The 24080-nt window shown below is 35.7% G+C and overlaps 2 protein-coding genes across 2 annotated transcripts; one reads left to right on the forward strand and one right to left on the reverse strand.

Moving 5' to 3' along the window:
* The first annotated feature begins 1635 nt into the window (after positions 1-1635).
* On the forward strand, positions 1636-12207 carry LOC141459500 (uncharacterized). The gene is made up of 10 exons (XM_074138651.1): positions 1636-2087; positions 5025-5336; positions 6532-6940; positions 7122-7303; positions 7421-7654; positions 7737-7955; positions 8880-9021; positions 9107-9277; positions 9853-9950; positions 10733-12207. The coding sequence occupies exons 1-10, from the start codon at positions 1746-1748 to the stop codon at positions 11099-11101; spliced, it is 2478 nt and encodes an 825-aa protein (XP_073994752.1). The 5' UTR covers positions 1636-1745; the 3' UTR covers positions 11102-12207.
* Positions 12208-14293: 2086 nt separating this feature from the next.
* Positions 14294-19738, reverse strand: Mp20 (muscle-specific protein 20 transgelin). Its single transcript, XM_074138652.1, has 4 exons — positions 19579-19738; positions 16958-17169; positions 15929-16049; positions 14294-14684 (listed from the first exon to the last, which is right to left on the reverse strand). The coding sequence occupies exons 1-4, from the start codon at positions 19606-19608 to the stop codon at positions 14493-14495; spliced, it is 555 nt and encodes a 184-aa protein (XP_073994753.1). The 5' UTR covers positions 19609-19738; the 3' UTR covers positions 14294-14492.
* Positions 19739-24080: the final 4342 nt, after the last annotated feature.

Here is a 24080-nt window from a genome sequence, read left to right on the forward strand (position 1 = left end):
TGCTGTAGTTTAATCCTTTACATTTTTTATTTTACAATTTCGAGGTATCGGGGAGTAAAAAATGTTTGCCCTCTTGGCTCTGCATTGCTGGTCAGTGGAAGTATAGTTTTTGTCTAGAATTTATTTTGGAATAGAGTTTTGTGGCAGGTGCACCTTCATAATCAGTCGTACATTCCTTCATTAATTTAACCCATTACAATACCTAGTCTTAACCTTACAAGAACTTTCCACGATCAATTAGTTCATCAGCCCACCACTTCAGTACATTTGCTTACCTGGAAAGTGCTTTAATGTGGGTGTTGAGATAAAACTTTTATTTATTTAAATTTTATATTTTCAACATGTTAATTATATAGCTTCCATTATTATAACAAATATTTTTAACAAATATAAACTTCCATTATTCAAAAGACTGTCAATGAGTAATTACCTCAATAGAGAAGGGATTAGCTCAATGGTTAGCATTTGTTGGATTCTAATATCGAGATCTCGGGTTCGAATCCAGCTGTGTTCCCTTAGATTTTCTCTTCCTGGGGAGCTTCTTAGTCTTACAGTTAATTGTCCAGAGAGTCAGTGTTGACTGTAACGAGCGAAAACTGACCGGAGGCCGACAGTGCATTGAAAAAGGCGCAGATATTGCTGCGCCTTAAATTAAAAACAGAAAATAGGTAGGGTGAGATCTGACCATAGAACGCATGTGCTTCATATCTTTAAAGAAAAAATACGAGATCTTCACTTCTAAGTCCAGAGAGCAATTAAGAGAGTGAAATCTCAAACATACATATGTACATTATAACTGAACATTCCATAAGAGAAAGAGAGGAAAGGTTCAATACTTTATCTGAGCTTATGTCTCAATGCTTTTATGCTTTATACTAGGATTTTTTCATTTCAATAAGAGGTGGTAATCTTTTGCAACACTTGTTTGGTAGAGTAGCAGAATGTTGCCATGGTTCAAAAGGGAACGGTCTCAAACTTCGTTTGATTGTGCAGCAATCTCTGGTTTACGAAATGAGATCTTGCGTGCCTTTAGACGAGAGCAGATCAAATTGTGTAATCAACTCGTGGGTAAAATCTCTCTTTTTCGCCCTTAAAGGGCATTATCTAGTAGACTCTTAAAATGGTCGGCATTATAAGCTATCATTTGGCTGCAGTGTCTGAGATATTGTATACAATCCATGTTTTATTTTAATCTTTGTCGTTGTTAAACTTTAAGCCAATTTTTTATTTCCATTTTTCGTAAAATGAGTCATTTGTATGTAATGAAACAATAACAGATAGTCCATGAATGGAATAATATCTTTTTGATTTCGATCTCCATTTTTTATTTTTTGTGGATATAAATTCATTTGCTACTCACAATATTTTCCATACAAAAATACTTCTTTCAATCTTTATTCTACAAAACTGATCACGGAAAATACGTGAAGTCTGTGTTATGGTTAGGTCAACTCAGTTCGATCATTTGTAGAAGTAAGTTGTATTTAGCGGGAAGGGGCCACTTTCTTTCTAGCTAAAGATATAATTAGTCTGTTAAGGTCAGAAATTATTTTATCAACCGCCGGATTAATTTTTTGGCTTTAGTTAAAATTAATTGAAAATGTTTAAATTGGGTTGGCCGCTTGGGTGGTTATGTTAAGTAAGGTTATGCTAGTCCGCAAATATGGCTGTACTGTAACAATGGAAACTTAAGATTCAGTTTTCTTTTTTTTCTTTTTGTTTTTTGTTTTGGTGGATTATGTTAGATGTTATTTGAGTTTTATTCCTGTAGATTTTTGATCAGATTGGCGGATCTGGCGGACGGGCAGGTAAAATGTGAAATGGGCGGAGGTCCAGCCGAGATATTGCCACCGAAGAAACAGGCTGTTGTGGACAGGTTACGTCGACGGATTGAAAGCTATCGTAGACATCAGAATGATTGTGTGCCCAGATTTGATCATTCCTTCAATGGTGTGGTGGAGCAGAATGTGCAAGATACTTTGCTCTTGAAACAAAGATTTTTGGAGAATAAGGCGAAAAGGACGGTTAAGAAATCAGAGAAGAAACCAGTGGATAGTTCTGCTCAGAATGCTTCCAGTTCACTTCCTGTAAGTTCATTTTGTTTAATTGAATATTAATGGGTGTGTAGCAAAATTATTAGGTTGAACTTCAGAATTGTTTATGGACCACCAGGTCTACGAGTTCAACAAAAAGGGGGTTTGGTTACTTTTTTTAAGAAGATAGCTCATGAGGGTAGTCCACCTATCTGTGCCAGTAGTCCGGGAATGGTTTTGAAATTTAACCAATTTATTATTTTTCACTAAAAATATTTGATTATCTTCTATGATTGGTTATACATCTTCAGAACATAACCCATTGTAATTGACTGTTGTTGGGTATCTTCCTGTAACTTGTTTATTCCCTCTCATTGCATTCCTTGGGGGGAAAGCAAACCTCTCTTTACTCTCAATTCACCATTTGTAAAGTTATTTTTTTCCCACAAAGTAAGTGTACTTTGGATGGTAAATAAACTTATAGCCGGATAGAGGTTTCAACCTTTTCTGTTTCGTGACAGGAGTTGTGTGTAAGACTGTCATATTGCTGGACAAACGTGTTTTCGGCTGATTAAAGCTGTAAATGCGGGGGACCATTGTTAAGTAACATTCTATCCAGTACCCAGCAAGTAAAAGTTTGGGATTCTAGGAAATTCAGACAAAAACGAATTTGCGATGAATTCCTTTTTCTCAGTTTCAGAAAACGTATACTAACTTTTTTGAAATTACCCTCTTGCGCCACCTGACAACTATTGCTTTCAAGATATCAGCAGTAAATATCTTATACTAGATTGTCACTCAGTGCACTTTCCAATTTAACAGGGTATACTAAAATAATCTTTAGATTTAAATTTTGTTCCTTTCATTAATTTATTATGCAAGCTGAATTGCCTGAGCGAAATGTATTGAACTGAGTTCGATTTCAAGTAACCGCCTTGTTTAATGGAATGAAAAGAAAGTTATTGTAAATTATGATAGTTGTCGGCTTTGTCCACACATGATCGTTGCTTGAACGTAAAGCCCGCTTAAATTATACAAATTGAAAATATAGCCCATTGTGATTGATATGTAAGGCATCTTTTTGTCAGCGGTGGGATCCCCTGTTATATTTCCGTAAAATTGCAGTAATGGAAATCCTTTCCGCCTTTTAACCTCTGTAAAGTCATTAATTTTCTCTTGCAACGAAAGTATTCTGTGATTGAAAACAATTGGTACCTGATGAAGCTGAGTGTAGCTACCATAAAGTTTTGAATTCATGGGAAACCCATCAAAAACGATTTCATTGAATTCTTCCTTCCAGTGCAAGAAATCAATATAATAATGTAAAGTAATGCCTATGTTACAGGTGGCTTTATGTCCAACTATCGATTAAGTGTTGTAATTAATTGATTAAGGACAGAGGCGACTAGCATAGTACTTTAATATAAATATTCTCATTTTAACCGTAAGATAAAATCCAAGGCCCTAGACTGGAAATCGACCTCAGTAAATCTAAGCTTTGCGGACCTCGCCTCTAACCGCTCAGGTATCGTGGCGCCTAGAAATCGATATACAATAGTTTCCTTTTTCTCTGCTTTGCAGCAGTATCAATAGAAATGCCGATGTAAGCATTGATTACCTGTCTCAAGACCAATAAATCCATTTTTTTTTTTACAGAAGCGCATATCAAATTATTTTTTTTTTTTTCCTAACGAGAGTAATCCCTGCGCTAGGAAGTTTATTTTTCACACGCTCAATTACATCACAACATGGGTTACCGTATCAATATTTATAATAAATAGCGAATTTTCTTAAACAAATAAGATAAAACATGTTTACAAACAGTAAGAAAATGAAAATAGTTCGATTAAAAATTAAAATAAATTACAGATTATGTACGTTAATAGGATTTATGAAATCAATACAAAATTTTACGGGCCTCTCGTTCACTAGATTCTTATTCATCTACTACTAGCTTCTAGTGGACAAAAATGGTTCGAATAAGGTTTTTGCAGTTATGCTCATTTTTTGCTTTTCGAAAATGGCTGCAAAGTTTTTCGATTAATGCTAAAATGCTCAACATTTTTTAAGTGATGCTGTTTTTGTAACCATTGAAATCCGTTTAAAGTACCGGGTCAAGCAAAGTGCAGTTCTTGCTACTATTCAATATTAAACTACATATAAAGCATTGATTGAATTCTAAGTCTGAAGAAAGTTGGTTTATTTGAAGTGCGATTTTAGGGTAAAGATTTTTGAGTTTAGATTTATCTCGTAAACTAGTTATAATACTTATTTTCAACTGAGTTCTTTAGAGACAGATACAAAAATGTCGAGAGTCTCATTTTATCATACTTGATTGGTTGTCATCTTACGAGGTAAGTGTGGATTGCTTGGAGATGCTGAAGGGAATTGTAGTCGAAGAAAGACAATTCTTGTTTGGGTGCCCGGCCTTTCAAAAAAAAGGGGTGAAGAGACGGCAGACTCTCTTACTCGGTATTGTCCTATTTGTGGCATTGCAAAATGCGTCTTAAGTTCAGCTATCAAAAATGGTTGTAGTTTAAGTAGCAGAAGAGTGCATGGAAACTCTAAACCAGAAGAAGTCGGAAAAATTAATAATTAGCTATTCACCCAACTTCATTACATGTCTCTCTCTAACATGGCCGTTAGGATTACCGTGGGCCTCTAGAAGGGCAAGCTGAGGATACACATGCACCAAGGAACTGATAAAGAATAGCCTAATTAGTTTTAATCAGAAAGAAAAAGAAATTACTCTACACGTGTTATGTCTGTCATTAACGGCTAATGCGGCTAAGAGCATTCAAAGTAGAAAACATTTGCTATTTGCCGCTCACTAGACTCATGCACGACTGGATGAAGAGCTCTGATTAGTTCTCTAATTAATAGACAGTTGAATATAGGCATCGCGCTCGAATAGTCTTTCTAGTCAACTCCATGAAATCTAATCTAATTTGTAACGATTTAATTAATATTTTGACATTTACTGTTTTGTAGAAATACGCCACCAAGAGGAGTGCCTCTGAAGATGTGGAGTCGAACGGCAGTGACAACTACCTGGGAAGCAATGTCAGCGGCGCAGTTGTGGACGGTCCGCCTTCCAAGTCTTCTCCGGCGGCGAGTGGACACAAGGAAGGTCTCACCAAGTTCTCCGTGGAGATCGTACAGCAGCTGGAGTTCACCACCTCCACAGCCAACTCGCAGATCTCGGCCAACGTGACGGTGAAGGCAATGAACACTTGCATCAAGTCAGACCCGGCTAACAGTCCGCCTTCCTCACCTACCAGACAACCCAACACGCCCCACCAGGTAAGATGACTCTAGAGAATTTTAACTGATTCCAGTCATGAAGGCAGTCCAAAATTTAATGGCATGTTAAGGAATTATCATCTGTGAACACTCATACTGTTTTATTTATTTTTCACATAGAAAATTAAGAAGTGTTTCAACAGACACGATTCCGTCAAGAGATTTTCTTAAACTTGGAATTTAGCAATTTATTGAATTCTCTCACGTATTACTCTCGTAATAACATCGTACGATATAATGCAGTGAAATGATATTTTAGAGAGTAGCCTACTCTCCTCTCCTTTTCTTCAGAACTACCCTAAAATGAATTTTCCATAAGGAAAAAATTCACACATAATTTTAGTTGACAAGTTTAGAAATCACGAAGTGTGGTTTTTGAGAAAAGAAAAGAAAAGAAAAACTGAACGAACCCTTCGGGTGATTTGCACTTTCAGACACGCCATTTTTCTTCAAACTGGAAATACCCACAGCTTGTTTCTTTATATTATACAAATGGCCCTATTTTTTTGTTGTTAAAAATAACAGTTATGAGTGGTGTACTAGGTAAATTGAGCAAACGAAGTTTGAAGAAGATTACTGGTGCTATTTTAGAAAATCACCCCTCAAATGAAAAATCTTATAGTAAAATATTATTACTGGTCGACCGATTTTAACCAAAGCCGAATTGTGCTTACGCTTGTGGCATTTAAACCAACTATCAAATTTGAACGTGTGGACATTCAAACAACTTTACCTTACAACAAATCTCAACGTTCAAATTCCAAATTATTTAAAAATATTTCATTCTTTCTAAAATTATCCTGTAAGTAAAACCAAAAAGTGCACTGAAAAACAGTTTAGATGGGTGACGTCTATCATCTCCCCCCCAGGCCTGCCGTAAAAATTAATTGTTTCAGAAAAATTTTAACGATAGATTACAAAGTGAGGATCGATGTAAAGGATGAGAATTTCTTAGTCTTACGAGCTGTTGTCGAGTATTTCTAAAAAGTATGAAACATTCTATTCTGTAACGTGGCTCTTCCGGTTCAGTAAATTTCTTCCAACTCAGAATTTTAACAACACTTTAATATTATAAACTCCATGATATACATATACCTATACCTATATCCTGTTCTTACATTTTATTAAAATGGTAATTTCGGAGGAGATTTTTAACACTGCCTGTTTACAGTATATGTTGTGGTTTTAACCGCAGGTGATAGAATGTAAACGTGAGCCAGAGCTGAAGTTTGTGGATCTTGAAGAATGTGCTGCAGCGTTGGAGAAGGATGCGGCCGCCCTGCACGGCAACACCTCATTCCCAGGTTTCTCAGATCTGATGGGTGATGACGCTTCCGTGGCTTTCAATGATCTCATCTCTGATATTTCTGATTTCAATACGGAATTCATGAGAGATTTTGATTTTGATAATTCGGAACATAAGAACGCCATAATGGCTAGTGGTAGTGGAGCGGGTAATGACGGTGGGCCGGCTCATATTGCTGGCCAACAGTCCAGGCAGCAACAGGTGGAGGAGTCCTCTCTGCATCAGATCAAAACTGAGACTAAGGATGTCCCACATTTACATCCATCATGTTCGCAAGCTAGGATTCCTTACAGTACAGGTATTTATATTGAAAAAATGTTTTTAGCCATTTAGATAGGAACTTCTTCTTTTCTTTTTCCTTCTTTTTAAATATATCGGTTTGAATAGAGAGAGAGAAGTGAACGTTAACATCGAAGTTATCATAAAAATTATAGTTACTTAAAATTAACCATACTTCGTGTGTGATTATTTCCATCTAGGACTGGAAATGGGTAAAACTGAGCTGAGTCCAGCTGCTCAGACATTGAAACAAATGGCAGAACAACATCAGGTGAAAGTTGCCGCTCTTGGCATTGGATACGGCGGCCGGTTGCACAACTTTGGCGTTGCAGGAGCTCAAAGTGCCAGTGGAAACCCATACCCACAGGAATTAAAACAAGAGGTAAGGTGATTTGACATTTAACATGTACGTGTGTGTGTCAGAGAGAAAGAGAGAGAGTGGGAAACTAGTGGGTTCTATAAGATAGTTTCAGTCCAAAATTCATCAACCTTTCGGTAGGCATACTCAAATGCTGGTCAAAGTCAAAGTGGTCAGAATGGTCATGGCAGGAGTCAAGGCTCTCCGGTTCAACAGGGGCAAGGAAGAGCTGGCTCTCCTGGTGGTCCTAGGTACAAGACTTCCTTCGGCAACTTTCCTGGTCCTAGGCAAGGGCAACAAAGAAGCGCAACAGGTCCGTTATCACTGCACGCATCACAGTCTCAACAGTTGCATTCACAAGGACATCATGTTCAGGTTATTACACTTCAATTTTGCATTTAGTTAGTGCCACTGAAGGTGATGCCACTATTTTTAGTTCAAAGAACCATGTTTTTAGGTCTCGTTGGCGCAGAGTATGTCGGCTGAGCTGAAAGGTAGCGGTGCCATGACCTTGGGCGCTCAGCAGGCCGCCTTTATGGGCAGCACCCAGGCGCAGGACAGCTATTGTGCGGTGTCACAGTCGCAGACCTTAAACTTTTCACAACAGAATCTCAGAACCAGGACCACGCCGCCCGCCCGTCACGGTAACCACAACGTAGGCGTTCATCATCCCGTGGTGAGTTGTTTTCTTACATGAATAAATTAGCAGTCTTGTTTTAATTCTTCTTTAAAAGCGTCTCCGAAGAGAAGTGGGACTTCATCTGCCAAGTTTAGCGATGTTGGGACCTGCCAGAAGGGCTTTTATTCCCTAACCTAAACCTCCCTCAAAAAATACCTTATTCTAATTCCTTAATACCCTTCTTACAGTAACCTCGTTGTCTGTCGGTACTATCGTCAGATATTAGCTCAAATGTTCCAAGCATCCTCTACAGATTAAATTTTTCTCGAATATACAAACCTGGCATTGGCGAGCCGGGCACATGTCGCACAGTTTCATTCCCTTATCGTAATTTTGGATTTGAGATGAACCTGTTTTTTTTAACCTGATATCCAGTCAGCTCATCTGTCAAAACTCACATTTTTTCCCTACTCTGGGAAAGGAGGAATTCTTCTCCCTAGCTTTATAAACTTTTCACCCTAAATGCACCTATATTTGCCTCTCCAATGCTACTCCTACCCTCCAATTTCCATTCCTTAATTTTCCTGTTATTCCATCAAAGCTGGCTAGTCTGCTTTCTCGTTGCCTTTTTCCGGCATGTCCAAATGTCTAGAAGGGCTTAATTGTACCTCTGAGCAAGTCTTTTAAAGGTTTTTGATTAACAAAAAGGACCACTTTTCAATAAATCATCATTTTATAAGATTTTTATGGTTTTTATATGTGTTCAGTGTATCCCATTTGTGTTGGCTCTCATACCATTCTTTAGCTTTGCAATAAAAAACGCTCGTACACTAGTTAAACTTCGTGAAGTTATTAAATTCACCTGCTTAATGTTGAGGGCTTGAAATATTTAGTAAAAATTTAGTCGGGAGGAAATATTCATAATTATGACAAAGTCAGTTTTTTTAATTTGTCAAATTTAATGTTGAATGACATGCTTAGGTTATGGAGATAATTAACCAAAGCCACGGTCAGCACCTTCCCTCCAGACAAGAGTTCCAGAGCAAGTCGCACCCAGTGCAGCACCCACTGGCGAGATTCGCACAGCCTAGAATGTTACCTTTACAGCCGATGCCTGCTTCTGGTAAGTGCTATTTCTCTGTCCATCATCAGCTGTTTTTTTCTTGAATAAAACCGTTGGCACATAGTATTACGTTTATTTTTTACAGGACCGCTACTTCGAGCCCCACACATTGGTGCCAGTGGCTCGGCTCGTTTGAGCGGTGCTAATCAAGGAAAGTCTGCTCGCGAATTGAACTCAACGCATAATGATGCTCTCACGTGGAAACAGATGCTATTACATCAGTCGAGAGCAGCTGCACAGTTTCAGCAACCTCAAGGTACAGTTTGTAGATTTGGTGCAGTATTGTTTTAGTGAATGAACTATATTTCGTCTCTATTCTTGTTTTGCTTTTTGTTTTTAAAACTTTTGTGGCGAATCAGGAAATGAAACTGAATTTATGGAAAAATTACAGTCGGTTGAGATACTTCTAAGTGTCTGTTGACTGTTTAAAACTTCAGTTTTTACATCAATTATAGATAACAGCTTCCAAGAATTTTAGTGTTTTTTTAGAGATGTCTTTGCAAAATCTTGTAATTTTTCTAGCGCCGCTAGCTACCTCACTGTAAGCTGCAACTATTTTTTCTTGAAAGTTTTGCTTGCATGGCGTTTATTACGAAACAACATTAAGTAAGTGGACTCTACATTTAGTCCTCATTGAAGAGAGAAATTTTTGACGCTACCTTAAAGAATCGAAGGAAGTTAGGAAATCCTATTTCAAAACAACTAATATTGAATTTCAATAAGCTTATTTGCGGATAAAACAAGATACGTGCTTGCCTAGATGTCGCACATAAGTTTAAATTTAAACTTTATCGCTGTCAATGAGTAAAATTCTTTACACTGTGTTCTCAGGCGGTTCATATTCAAGCGATGCACAGAATAGTGGAGGTCAAGTACAGCATGTGAGCATTCCGCACCAGAACTTGGCTCTGCACCAAGTGAATCCCACGGTATGTGAAAAAACCCTTCTACATGTATAATTATGTAATATTTTTATGTGAGTATTTTATCTTATTTTTGAAGTCTTCTGAGGAGAAAGTAGTTGTTTGGAATAAATTAGGTTCGTGTGGGTTAGAACAAAGTATATGAATGACGAAAAATATTAGAAAACTCAAATTTGAACTTGAGCACCTCCACTTCATCTCACACAAAGTTTGGGATAAAATCCGTCTTTTACACAGCTCTGTCACTTTTACATATTAAGTATTTCTGAGAAATTTCATTTTTTAGGAGTTATTCTATAGATGTTGCGAACTTTTAGGCTCGTTCTCTAAAGTATCATTGTAGTTGTGACACGTATAAAAAGTGATAAGCTGATATGCAACACTCACTCTAATTTCTTTTAATCCTGAGTTGTTATAATTGTGGCAAATTTATTTCCAACGTTTGGTTCGTCAGAATCCCTAATTGATAGGTTTTAAAAATTGATATTACGGCTGATTTGTAAAATCTCTTATGCTGTAAAGTCTAATTACAATTGTAAAAATTCGATGTTGAAAATTTATGAGAGAGGTCCTTTTAAGAAAAAGTCGTGTGTGTGTGAGTATTCTCACTAGACTTTCTTCTTCTTCCTCAATAAAAGCACCAGATAGTTTCATTGTGAGTGTGAAAGCCTATCACTTTGGGTTATAACTTTCCAGGATATATTAATTTTAGAGTTATTGGGGATGGTGTTAGTAGCACGTACACTTCATGAGGCTTTCACACCTGATTTTGTTTTTCAATTTTCCAGATGTCAGTTCGAATACACATGAGTCAAAATATGTCCACAAACCAAGGTTTCGCATCATCCGGAGGTGGTAAACCGACAAATCAAACATCAGGTGAAGATCATACAGCCACCGGTCTAACGAATTACCCGCCGACTAGCACTTTTAGTACAGCGAACAGCGTTTATACTCAGCAAGCATTTCAATCACAGCACGCTGCGGCTACACTTCAGAATAGTTCGGCTACACATTCAGCCGGCAATATACCATCAGAGTTTAATCTCGACTTTCTAGAACAACTGCCTGCAGACAGTGGGGCTCATTTCACTGACCAGGATCTCATCAGTTCGTTGGAATCTACAGCTTCCTTCAGCTTTCAAGATATACTTTAGAAACAGTTTTTTTATTTTGTTTTTTGTTTGTTTCTTTTTTCTTTTTTGTATTTTTACAGACAAAAATTACTCAGGCTGTGCAAAATACTTGTTATTATTGTGTTTTCTGATTATTATTATCATCCTTATTGGGTGCCTAGTTTGAATAACAGCTAAGGTCTATAAGTTGTTTGATGCCAAAACTGCTTAATTTTTGATCTCTTTTGAAGTCGTATGGCTTCATTTTTGACCCCCACTCATTTTCTGCCAGTTAAAAATAATAATAATTTAAGCAATTTGAAAGTCTTGATAAAGAAGATCGAGGAGCTATCTTTAAAAAAAAATTCCCTACGGTAATAAATGAGGCCAAGTTCTCTGGACGAAGGCGGTCAGAGAACATATATATCATCCTGTTCCATTACGTAAAAAGTTGTCTAGAACCCCAGTTTCTTCAGCACTTCCGTAGCTGAGTATACCAATAAATACCCTGGCCACCAAAAGAAGGGTAAATTTGTTATTCTCGACCAAAACATTCAGTTTGCGAGAGGCGCTGCTATCGTCTGATAGCTAACCACCCATACAACTTTAGTTACGAAGGACTGTGTCCGGTTAACAGGTGAAACTTCATCTTTTCTCTGGAGAGAAAACTTTTTTACTCTTGACATCCCGATTTAAAATTGAACCGTGCCTGGTTAGGCTGCCTACCTGCTAACTGTGAAAATTCCGTAGTGATCTGGACATTGTAAAGCCCATTCCTATCAACTTTATGTCTAGAGTCATTTTTTTACAGTCTGGCTCGGGTATTTCTGAAGACAATAGCTGATGGCCTTGCATTGATCCTTTTCTGCATATGCAGTTCTGAATTTTTACAGAAATCAGAGCGTCCAAGCACTCTAGTTCTGTTAATGGTAGAAACAACACACACACACTGGCTGATACCCCTGCATGAATTAACCCTCTCGCACAGTTTAGGTTAGCTTCTTAGTTTTCCTCAATAATCAAGACTAGTCAAACTGTGGTTATCTCATGTAGCTTGAACTATTTTTCGCTGAAGAAATGAAGCTTCGGAATGATTGGCACTCGATGTATGTAGGTTTACTAAGTGAAAGACATCTATCCTAAATGACCCCCAAAGTGATTTCCACTCACGAATAAACTGAATTTTAAAAGAGATTTTATAGTCTTCACCAGGATTGTACCTGTACAGAGCGGAAGGACTGACTGATAAGCCGGAAGAGTCTGTCCTGCTCTAATATTCCAAGTAGCTGGTGAAAGCAATCGGATTCCAAATATACTTTATATACAATTATACTGTTGATAAAAGTTCTCTTATTTGTATATATATTCTCTTTTGTTTTATATATATAAAATAGTTTTTTGTTTTTTATAGTATACAAAGTTTTGTAATATTTTTTTGGGGGTGAAATATTAAACAAAGAATTTTTTTTTGTAAATATAGGTTTAAATAAATTGTTTTTATAAAATATATGTTAAGAAACTATGTTTTTTATTTTTTGCATTCAATACTATATATTATTTATTTATTGTATTTTTGAACTTGTTTGCAAATTAACCGTGTGTTGTTTTTGAGAGCTGGAAAAGTCGACATATTGGTATCGTAGCCACTGTTGGCCTCTAATACCTTAAATTACCGATATATTGGTGGAAAATGCCCAGCTTTCCCAAAGTTCTTTTATTTCAAATGAATAGTTGTTCTGCTGCCTCTTCCACTTCTTCATGATTTCCATGAATGAGATAAGAGTGAGATGATAAGATTAAGAATGAGATGAATGAGACAAAAGCACATACAGGTTTAGTCTAGCTAGGAGTAACGCAATAGTAACTGAATGTGACTTAGTTATTTGCTTATTGCTTATATGTAGTGATGAGAGATGAGAGATAGCGGTTACCAAACTAAGTAGGTACAGAAATGATGATTGCTCGCAGGGGTTCTGATCGGCAGATCTGAGTCTGTCGCATGATTAGCTAGCGTTCTGATCTGTACTGGTACTTGCATGTGCCTGCATGCTATTTACAAGACTTGTTTGAATAAAATACATAAAAAACGAAAAATCATTTAAATTTTTTTTTTTTTTTTTTTTTTTTTTTATAAAGTGGTATCGCCTCATTAAAGTTTTGTTGGGTATTATTAAGTTGCGAAAATTGAGCTGTATGTTTCTGAAAAATTAATGAAATGAAGTTACTTTCCTCTGGTTTTGACATAACGATATTCTGTTCAGGTAGCATCGCAGCCCTGAACACTAAACTTATGCATTATATGCAAGTTGCACCAAATAAGTAGAAAGTTATTTTATCAGCTTAATGTAATTCTCATAACTAACTCTATTACAAGTATACAAGCTATATAGTGTGTGGCCATTTCATTAGTATTGTAACAACTAACATTAATATTATTCCTTGATGGGGAAAGTACTACTCCTGTACACGTATGCTCGGTATATAACGAGGATGAAGTGAGTTGCTAACATTTTTTGTTTGAAGTTTCTGGGCAGTCCTGAGCTATTTACTTACCAAAGCGCCCATCAGTTTTTTTTTTTTTGAGGGGCTCTGAAAAAATTGGTGTGATAAGTTTCCACCTTATGCGCTCTTTCATTACACTGTTGCAGCTACTTTATTTTCAAAGAACATTGAAAGTGTTGCTGGAATTTTAAGTTTGAAAAAATGGGTTAAGGGAAAGATCAACTTATTGAAAACATATGTTTCTTATTTTTTTAAAATCGGTTGCATCGATTTTTTTGCTTCAAATTGTTTATGGTATTTACTCATCTAAATGCCAATCATTTTTATTGTAAAAATAAATCACTTAAATCACCAAAAAAAAGTGTTTTGAAGATGGTTTCTGGAGCAGAATCTGTGGCGTTCGTAGTAAATATATCAAGTGCTGAGGTCTGAGAAGGTTTTGACTACTGGCGCCACTGGGCATCAACAATTTCACTTTCTTTATCTTTATATCTCCGAAAAAATCTACCCCCAGGCATCGAAATCATATTTATGTGAGAGAGCTAATTGTATGAGTAAACTTTGACCTTTATAGTTTTAATTTTGGGGAAATAGAAAGTCATGTGATTGATTGGTTCATTTCAGAATTTTGCTTTTCTACGATTAGTGCCATCAAGCAGTCTTGCTTCAGAAAGAAAGTAGAAGAATATTTTGGAATGGTTAACTCTTGAGATAATAAATTTTGACTGAAACTGTGAGCAATTTTATATTTACATCCAGTTTACAAATCACAAATATACCAAAACGAAAATTCAAATCCAGGTACTTTTAATTAATGGGATGTTAATATAAATATATTTTTTAAAAAAATCTGGTTTGATAAAGAAAAAATATTGGTATAAGTTGTTTTGGATTCTTTGATTTTTGTTTATTACAGTTTGCATTACTTGGTTTATTTACCAAGTAAAATTTTTCTTCCAGCTCCTAGATTTTGACCTGCTTGTGTGGCTCCTTTGTTGGATCCAGCTTGGAGACCAATGATGGATTCACCGGCTCTCAGTTGTTCCTCAGAGAATTCTCTCTTGCATTCGTCAGCTGGTTTTGGTCCAAGGTATGGACCTGGCCATTCTGGGTGCTTGTATGTCTGTGTAGAAATGAAAATTAAATATTAATTCTTTGCTTCAGAGATATCTGAAAACTGGATTATGGAATTACAGTTATGCAGCCTGAACTGGCGCGAGACATAAGCTTGAAGTGGCTCTATCATTCCCATCCCAAACTTTCTTAAGGTCACCTCCTCCAAAAGTAAGCTTCCGTTCTGTTTACAGTATCGTAAGGTATCCCTATCCCTAGCTCCAAGTCCGCAGGCATTCCGTTGACAGTTTATCCCTCCAGATGTAACTAAACCTAGTATTGGTGAGATGGCAATCTGTCCTAGATAGTGATTCACCGGTTCCCCAACACCCTCATCGTAATTCCGACGCCGTTCCTATTTTAAGTGAGTGACAAGCCACTTTGTCTTTCCAGGGTTCACAATTCCAAACTCATAATTGCAATTTGTTTAGCGAGAGGATAAATCGTTTCCTGCTCAATACTTTTTATGTTGACGACATCCTTCCGGGTGTCACTCTGGGTGCTTCTCAATCTCTCTAATTTGCCAGTTATTACTTTCTTTGTCATCAAAATTGCTTCGTGACAACAACCGACTATGGAATTTTAGGACGGAGTTAATGTTCACAGCTTGGCCAATTCCGCTCTCTCGCCCTCTATCCCGAAATATCCAAGATCTCAGAAAATCTGCATGCTAATCTTCTGAGCAAGGCTATTATTGCTTTAGCAAAGCTGGTATAATTACCCACCAAGTAGTCCCCAGTCAGCTTTCTCCCAAAACTTGGGAGTGTAGCCTGTCTTTCCGAAAATATTCTGAAAAGAGTGGCCACACTTGCAAGAGCCGCAGAACTCCCTTTATCCAAATCTTGCAACCATGCTGTTACTCCATATAGGTCAGTTTAAAAGCTACCTCCCACACTAATCTTAGCGTCTCTCGTAACTCTTTTGTTTCCTCGTCACTGCTTTTAGTGGAGCGGAAACTGATTCTAGCCTTAGCTTATGATCAATTTTAACATGGTTTTTCTGAATATTGTCAACTATTCTCATCATCCTGAGACGACCATTTATTGCATATTCATGTTTAGGTAGACAGCTTAATTGTTCTTAAACCTGAAAGCAGTTCTAACGCTGAAGGAGAGCGTTTTTTCATCGTCCCCAAAAGAAGCTAATTAAATCGTTAACATTTAAAGAATTACTAAAAAGCTGTTATTGTGCATCTCTCTAATTATCTGTTTATAAAATGCAACATCAATGTGTATTTAAAATAAGTGTTCTTACAGTTCTGCCAAGGGCGAACAGTGTGGTGGTGACTTGTGCGATGTCCTTCTTTTCCCAGAGATCCACAGTTTGGAAGAGATCAACGTCGGCTACTCCGTAATCTGACATTCCCTTCAGGAACCTACTCATAAAAGTGATGAATATAATTTTAAAAAAACATGAAAAGTTCAAAATTTATTTCATGTAAGGCTGCCGTGTAGAAACGGAAATAATTTTAGTAAAAGCTACCATAGCGAAAATGGGCACTACGAAAATCAATTTTCATTTTTTTTTTTTTCAAAAACAGTTCCTATTATTTTTTAAAACAATTTTGAACTACGTACACGTGGATATATAAGTATTTGAAACGTTTGTCTGTGCAAATTTATTTCAGAAGGCTTTGGGAGGAACCCCCCTTTAAACTGCCATTTGAGTGATATGGATTTAAGTGTGGACGGCTAGTAAGCGTATTCCACAATTGATTTCTCTTATAAACCATTACAAATTTACAAAGACAGGCCTAGAACTGTACCTAGGGAACCTAGTACCGCAATTGGTACTAAAGTGGCGCTTAATTCGAGTGAGTTACATTCTCATCCCTACCAAGAGGATGTATTGCTTTCGAATTTATTTTTAATCTATTTTTATTTATTTATTATTATTATTATTATTATTATTATTATTATTATTTGAAACTAGTCTGTGTATTTATGAGGCATCCTTCATAAAACGGAAAACAGGAAATCTGCAGAAAGCTTTAAGTTTTAAATTCCGTTCAGGTACCATTTGAAAAGCTCGACAATAGTTTTTTTTTTTTTTTTTTTAAAATGAAAAGTGCTTATTTTACCGAGTCGTCTTATCAGAAAGATGTGGTTTTCTCAAAAATGGTGCTTAGTTTTTTGTTTTTTTTAACTTGGAATGCTCACTAAACACATGGCGGTCTACATTTTTATGTTACAATTCCAAGTTTGGTCGCTAGAGGGAACATTGAGATAAATTTGAGCATTGTTGAAAAGTTCTGGTGTGCCAGTCACCAAATATTTTACTTACGAATTGATATTCTCCATCATCTTGAATTGGCCCCCAGATGTGTTAACCTTCGGGCAACTTCCTGGCTTGAGTTTGTTCATCAATTTGCACAGTACTTGACCATCTTTAATGTGGTCTTCGAAGAGTACTCCTGCTGGAAATTTCTCTCCGAGTACAGTTTCCATCCATTCTTGAGCTTCTTTCTCTTGTTCGGGATTACGTTTACCCGCGATCTGTAAAATCAAAAAGAGTTGTCATCAAATTTTAGCCTAGTGACTCAGAGCTAAACCCTGGATAATTATAATTGGATAATAGCTACATCAAGGGGCACAATTAACGTTGTTAGAATCCCTAATTCGAAGAAAGAAGGTGATTTTGTCGTAAATAAATAGTACTAAATAAACTAGTTAAGTTAAAAAATATTAATTATATAGAAAAGTATTGAACAATTAGATTTACAAACAAAAAAGCGTGCGAATCTCTGTCATACACAGATTTTGATGATACGAAGGGGTAAATGTTTTGTCTTCCGCTGCGCTGCGCCTAGCGTACAGTAGCCAGTGCTCTTAAATTAACTTACGGTCGCTGTACACTTTCAAGTGCTAACCGAAAGCATTTGGAAAGTCTCTTAGTATGTGCGTGGCCTTTAGTTACCATACGGAAATTCTTGTTCCGTAAAATCTGAGTGTGAAAGTATAACAGGTAGTAATAGGATGTAATAAACAGAAAATCTGAAAAAATAGAAGTCCATAAATGTTCAATTTTCGTACTCTGAATTGGTATAACTGTCGCATTCCTTACTGCCTCAAAGATTTTCTTGAGCTATGAGCGCCACACGACTATAACCTACTTAAGTGCCAATGCTAACCCATTCTGCTCTTACGCCTTTTTACCAGGGCACAACTTGCTGAGAAAACAGTTCTTCACCGGTTGGGGCTAGTTTACTTTATGTCTCTGTGAAGATTGTGACAGAAATAGAAGTAAATTGTGTCTTCACGTTCCATTGCAGCGTTAATACAATCAGGATATAATAGTACAAGAACAACTGGTCCAGAAAACTCTGGATTTTACGAAAACGTTTCCTGTGTTAGAAAGTACAAAAGTGTCGGCACAGTAACCTCTCGTTCGCCACTGCTGCTAAAGGTAAATCAAGGAAACCAGAAATTTAGAGGAAACTATTAAACCAACGTTTCAACTATAATCAAGGCGATCCGTTTTTTGGCCCTGAGTATGTATCAAATGCTAGAAATGATAATGAACACCAGTTATTTGAAGACACAATTCCTTCCCAATATAGTCAATTTAAGCTTCAAAAAATTATTTGACTAAAGTTGGGTTTCCATTATGATTTTTAATTGTATGTAGAAATAAAACATTCATAATGTTATACAACATAAGAAACTGAAATTATCAACCGTACAAAATGCATCTTTTTACAGTTTTCAGATATGTTGCAACTAGAATGCTAAGATTTCTGCAACATATGCTAGGTATTATATATGCATTTATTATATGAACTACCCTACATTTTTAAGATAGCTAAGAAACTAATGCACTGAATTTTGGAAATTAGTTCTTGTTGTATTCTTCAACGGGGAAAATATTTGGAAGAGTTTTTAAAGTTTATTTTAGTTTTTTAGAAATGTATGTTTTGAACTTATTTGTAAAATAAATCATCTAAGAAATGAAAGCAGCTACGATTTGTTTTGAACTTTTTATACAATTGTTTAGTGCCTTTAAAATATATAAAAAAAAGTTAAAACTGAACTTTGTAAGTCAGATTTGATTAAAATTTAGCGGATGTACCGCATAAACAATATTTCATAATTTTTCGTGATAGCTTAAGTAGTTTCTTTAAATTTAAGTTTATAGGCTATGACTTTTATTTCAAGCATTTTTGCTAGGAGAAATGATTACAGGGTGGAAGAGCCAGTATATAAGTCATGTCTGTCTATAAGTGAGGTTTAATTTCAGCAAAATTTAGTAAAAATCAGAAATTTCAAGAAAAGCAGTAAATAAGTTGAGAATACAATTAAAAATCGCAGAAAAGCTCACTTAGTTTTCCGTTTTGAAACTATTACCGCATTTGAATAACAAAGAGTCGGACGAAATCGATTCACCGAAAGTTTGCACCGATTGATTTTGTTTGAACCTTTGGCCTTATATACTCCATAGTTTATTGAGTTTTACCATTTAATATTCAGTTTTTCGTGAATCTTGCAATATTGAAAGCGAGTAAACTTTTTTTTTTTACATTTTTGGGAAATTGACTTCAAGGCAATTCTCTTTGAATGTTGCATACTATCTGCCCCCCTTAAAATTTTAATCTTTTATTTTAAACATTTTTTAAAGAAAAAATTATTTAAATTGTTCACTGGACCTAGTAGGATCTGTGAAATTGAGAATTTGTGATGTAATAAAGGAGCTAGTCTCCGACTGCTGGTCTGCAAGGCAACAGTATGAATCTTTATTTTTATGCATGCAAATAAACATTCAATGCCCCCACTATCACCACTTTGAGGAAAACTAAGTGGTTCAAGAACAAATGTTTTTTAATAATTTGAGAAAGAGAAAGTCGCTTGAGGGTGTACTTTTTTTTTAAAAAAAATTTAGGAATAAATTAATAACGAAGTAGAAGTTACCTTTGCACGGATAGCCCTTTCTAAAGACATGTTGGCTGACTAGGAGCAATGCACAGAACTAGAAGCCGTCGAGAAAAGTCTAGCAGTATTTATTTGCTAGAATTTTTCTATGAATAGTAACGTTAGTAATGTGGTTGAGACGGGTGGGAGCTCCAGTCGGCCAAATCTCCAATTGCAAGATGGCTATCTTTAGCCGAGCACGCCTACATCACGCCGTTTAGTTTATATCGGCATTCCTCCAAATTCTTTACAACACTACACTGCTTGATGTAACTTTTTTTTCTCTCTCTAAGTTAAATCTCAATATAATGTGTCTCTAAGTCAATCAAAATAAAATATCTACACACTTGGAACACATTAGCTTTAAAATATGTTTTAAGTTTGCTTAGCCAATCATCCATGAAGTATGTCAGATTTTTCAGAGCGACAGCGAACTAGTAACATTAAACTCTTTTTGGCTGTACAATCTGGAATATGGATTGTAGAATGGTCAGTTCTAAGGCGGCCACTTCACACGTCTGACATGATCTTTCTCTTTCAGTAGCTTCAGAACTGGCGTCCTAGCTTGGTAAACATCTAAAAGTACCATCTGGCAATTCACGTCTATGTATGATGAACGCTAAAAGCAAATTTGGTAGCGCATGTGCATCCATTTATAGGATATTTTCAATAATGAATTGCCTTACCCAGGCCAGACTGAATGGCTGTTCGTCTCGATTGCTTTTGTACTAAATGCCCAAACATATTTTACCCAGGACTCATTCAGCTCCTTGTCTGGATAGACTTATCAGAATGCCCATTCTAATGAGTCTTCCATTGCCTTGAATTTACGTCGTAGGACTTAAAAGAAAGAACTACTAGAAAGACGTCGTGGATGTCTGAGAAAATTTATCACAACAGCTATGCCTGAAAGACTGTGGTCAGTTTGCCTCGGCTTACCGAGTTATCATATCTCGGTTCTACATCATTCTCTACGGCTTTGACCCTTTCTTCTTTCTTGGAACGGTCCTAGAACTTCATTGAGTTATTAATTTTTTTGCGGCTTGAAACGCCATTGTAATAGAGTAAGTGCAATATGCAGATCTAGCTCCTTCAAAATGGTAAGTGAATGGTTGAGTGCCATTGTCAGTAGGAAGATAAATAGTTTAAAATTAAATAATTAGTACTAAGTAGTATCCACACTAATTGACTAACATAAAAAAAAGGCATGGTGAATATCTTTTCTAGAAATCGATTGATGATTTCTGACTTTAATAAAGAATAACTTAAGCAAATTTTTAAAAATTGTCAACTATTACTGTTTATTAATATATCTTAAAGATGTTGTGTCGACTAAATTATTAGAAACAATCTCATTTAGAAAGTAATTGTATTGTGCTCTAAATGCAATGAATATTTGTTTAATTTTTAATGAAATCTAGTTCACAAACCCAATCCTTACCGAAACGAAAGATAATCTGGGTATGATGATGAACCCACTCTTTTATACATAAGAAAAGTAAAAATGTTTTGCGTATGAAGGCAAAGTTCAATAAAAAGATCTAAATTTAAAGATCCCAGGAAGCTAAAACAATGTATTCCATTGAAAGCTCAATTTAAAAAATTGGGCTTTATCCCATAATCTCTCTTTTACTATGAGTAAGAGAAAGTAAAAATTTGCGAAATTTAATCAAACGAAAGTAACTACTTCCTGTCTTATTTCTTGCTGTGGGGAAAGTTACAAAAAAAACTCACATTGGTGGGTATAATTAATTAAGGACCACTGATGAATCAAGTCCAGCAGATTTATTGCAATTGGCGGGACGCCTAGTTTAGTGCGATTATGACACTACTGGCACACATTTGTCCACCTTTTCATTCCTGCTTAAATGCACAAGTAAAATTAGACATCCCAAAATTAAATTCGTATAAAGAATTAATTTGCCCTGGTTTGAATTTATTAACAAGTAGACTTTGATATTAAGTTGTTCAGGTGAAAGGTAGACTTGGATGAACTGTGACCAACTGGTTGCATTCATTGACAACGAATTCTGCATGTTGCCTATCACTTTTACTGCCAGTTTTAGACCAATTACTTCGCCATTGATTCAGAATGATCTTCTTATGACTCAAGAGAGATAATGGATGCTAAATATCTCTATATATTTCCTATAATTTCCCTGTAATAGTGAATGGTGCCTACAAAGTATTTAATGAAATTGGGTTAATTCCCCTCTTAATGTACAATAATAATAATAATAATAATAATAATAATAATAATAAAAAACTTTTGCTTATAACATTTTTCTCAAGATTGCATCCTAAGCATCCTCTTCTCAATTGTGGCCTGTCAATCTAATTTAAAAAAGCACTACCTATTTTAGGTGCTAGGTGTAAGAAGAACTTCGACCTAAAGTTATAACTTTAAAGCGCAATTGCAGTACTAGTTAAGTGCAATATGCAGATCTAGCGCTTACAAAATTGTAAGTGAATCTTAAGAATGGCTCAGTGTCATTGTCAGCGGGTAAATAAATATAATTAAATAATTAATACAAATTAGTTTCCACACTTATTGATAAACAAAAAACATAACAGCATGGTGAATATCTCTGCTTGGCTATAAAGGATAACTTAAGCAATAAGGAATGCAAGGATTAAAATGTTATTTATAATTTAAATTACTGTACTTAGAGGTATTAGATATTTATTTACACACACTTTATACAAGTAATTTAAAAGTAAGTAAAATTAATAACGTCTAATTAATGAAAAGGAAATGACATAATACCTAAAAGTTACATCCTTAAAACAAACTCAAAAGTTAAACTTTGCGACCAATTCTTACCAAGAGGGAGTACAAATTTCTTATCTTCAGAGTTCTTAAGAGTTTATAATTTAAAGTAATTAGTTCACCGCAGAGTTTCGAAATCCAAAGATTCAAACATTATAAGCTCAGCTCTCTGTTCAATAGCATAACCGTGGTGAATCGCTTTAGCAATATAATTATCTGGGGGATCCGGTGTCGCATAAGATAGTTTTGTACTCTCTTTCCATATTGAACTCAGCGACGATCTTTTAGTTTTTCAAAAAAAAATATAAGTTTCTTCTATCTACTAATACATTTTAAGGACAACGAGAAACAGAAGATGAGGGTCCTAAAGGCGTCAAAAAATATACAATTAGCAGAGGACGGTTAGGAATAGAGTTTCTTGATAAACATTTGTTCTCTCAAATCATGCCTCTTCAAATCTCATGGCTTAATCAGTCTCAAGAACCAAAGCAGCCATCAGCTTTCCCGACGGAGTTAAAAGAATGAATTTTGATAGAAAGCAGTCGCGAGCAAGTCACTAACTGACGTTGGACCGAGCTAATTTTGCAACTATTGTTTTTTTGTACTTTTTTTTTCTTGAAATGGACCTGATATAAAAATAAATATAAGAGTTAGCGTCAGACAGATATTTATAATGATGGATTTAATGGAATGAATTTAATAAAGAACTATTTCATGGATTTTTTTCATGTTTAAATTGATTCCATTTGGTAAAATATTCCTCAAGTTTATTTGTATCACATTACAGATCATACGTGAATTTGGCAACCACCAAAATGCCATCAACATTCATAAGCAACCTAATTAATATATTTTCCATATCCTTCTCAATTTCTCTCCCTCATCATTAATGAAAGTAGAAAATATCCAAAGGAGTAAGGAGTTGAGGAGTGTCACCTTAAAGGCGTGACACTGCAAGTTTAATGAACAGATCTTTCACCTAATATTAAGAAGACTAAGCATGCATCAAGAGTGGCCCAGATCTCTAAAATGCACAGTTCTAACTACTACTTAATTTAGAAAAAACTGTAAACTTATTTAAAAGTTGGAAATATCACTCAACTGCCACATGTATTATGTATTTTCAAATACATAATATTAAGAGTCCTTGATTGACGCCGGCAAGTCCCTAAATTCAGCGGCATGTACTGTCTAAATGGCATCTGTGTGACGAGATGCTACTGAAATAGCAGTTCAGTTAATTGAAACGGTATTGTCCCCAAAAATACAATTGTACAAAAGATTCAGAGAATATATTTGGCCACAATTCAGAGATATATATTTATTACTTTGGCTTACTAACTTAAGACCCACACACCTATTTTAAAGTAAACAGAATTTTATAATTACTACAAGGTATCTATTTTTTACATTTTTAGTGAATTTTTAAAATACATCATCTTTAATGTTGTAAGAGACCGGGGATGATAGTATTAATTTTGGCACAAACAGCGTGGTTTAGTTAGCGAGTGGCTGGTGAACACAAGTGAAGCTGTTCTTGGCAGCTTCCCCATTAGAGTATATAGAGGCTTCATTAGACGCTATCAACAAGCAGGAGATGCTATCAGATAATTTGGTGATAGGACCTGGTGTGAAATATTCATTCAAGTGGTTTTTGCCAGCCTGTAGCAGCGCACTTTTATTTTAAAAAGAAAATTGTGAGTGTCTCATTGCACTCTTTAAATCTTTTTAG

The sequence above is a fragment of the Rhodnius prolixus genome, unplaced genomic scaffold (assembly GCF_049639745.1).
Source record: "Rhodnius prolixus isolate KJV_2025 unplaced genomic scaffold, Rpr scaffold_11, whole genome shotgun sequence".
Classification (NCBI taxonomy): Eukaryota; Metazoa; Arthropoda; class Insecta; order Hemiptera; family Reduviidae; genus Rhodnius; species Rhodnius prolixus.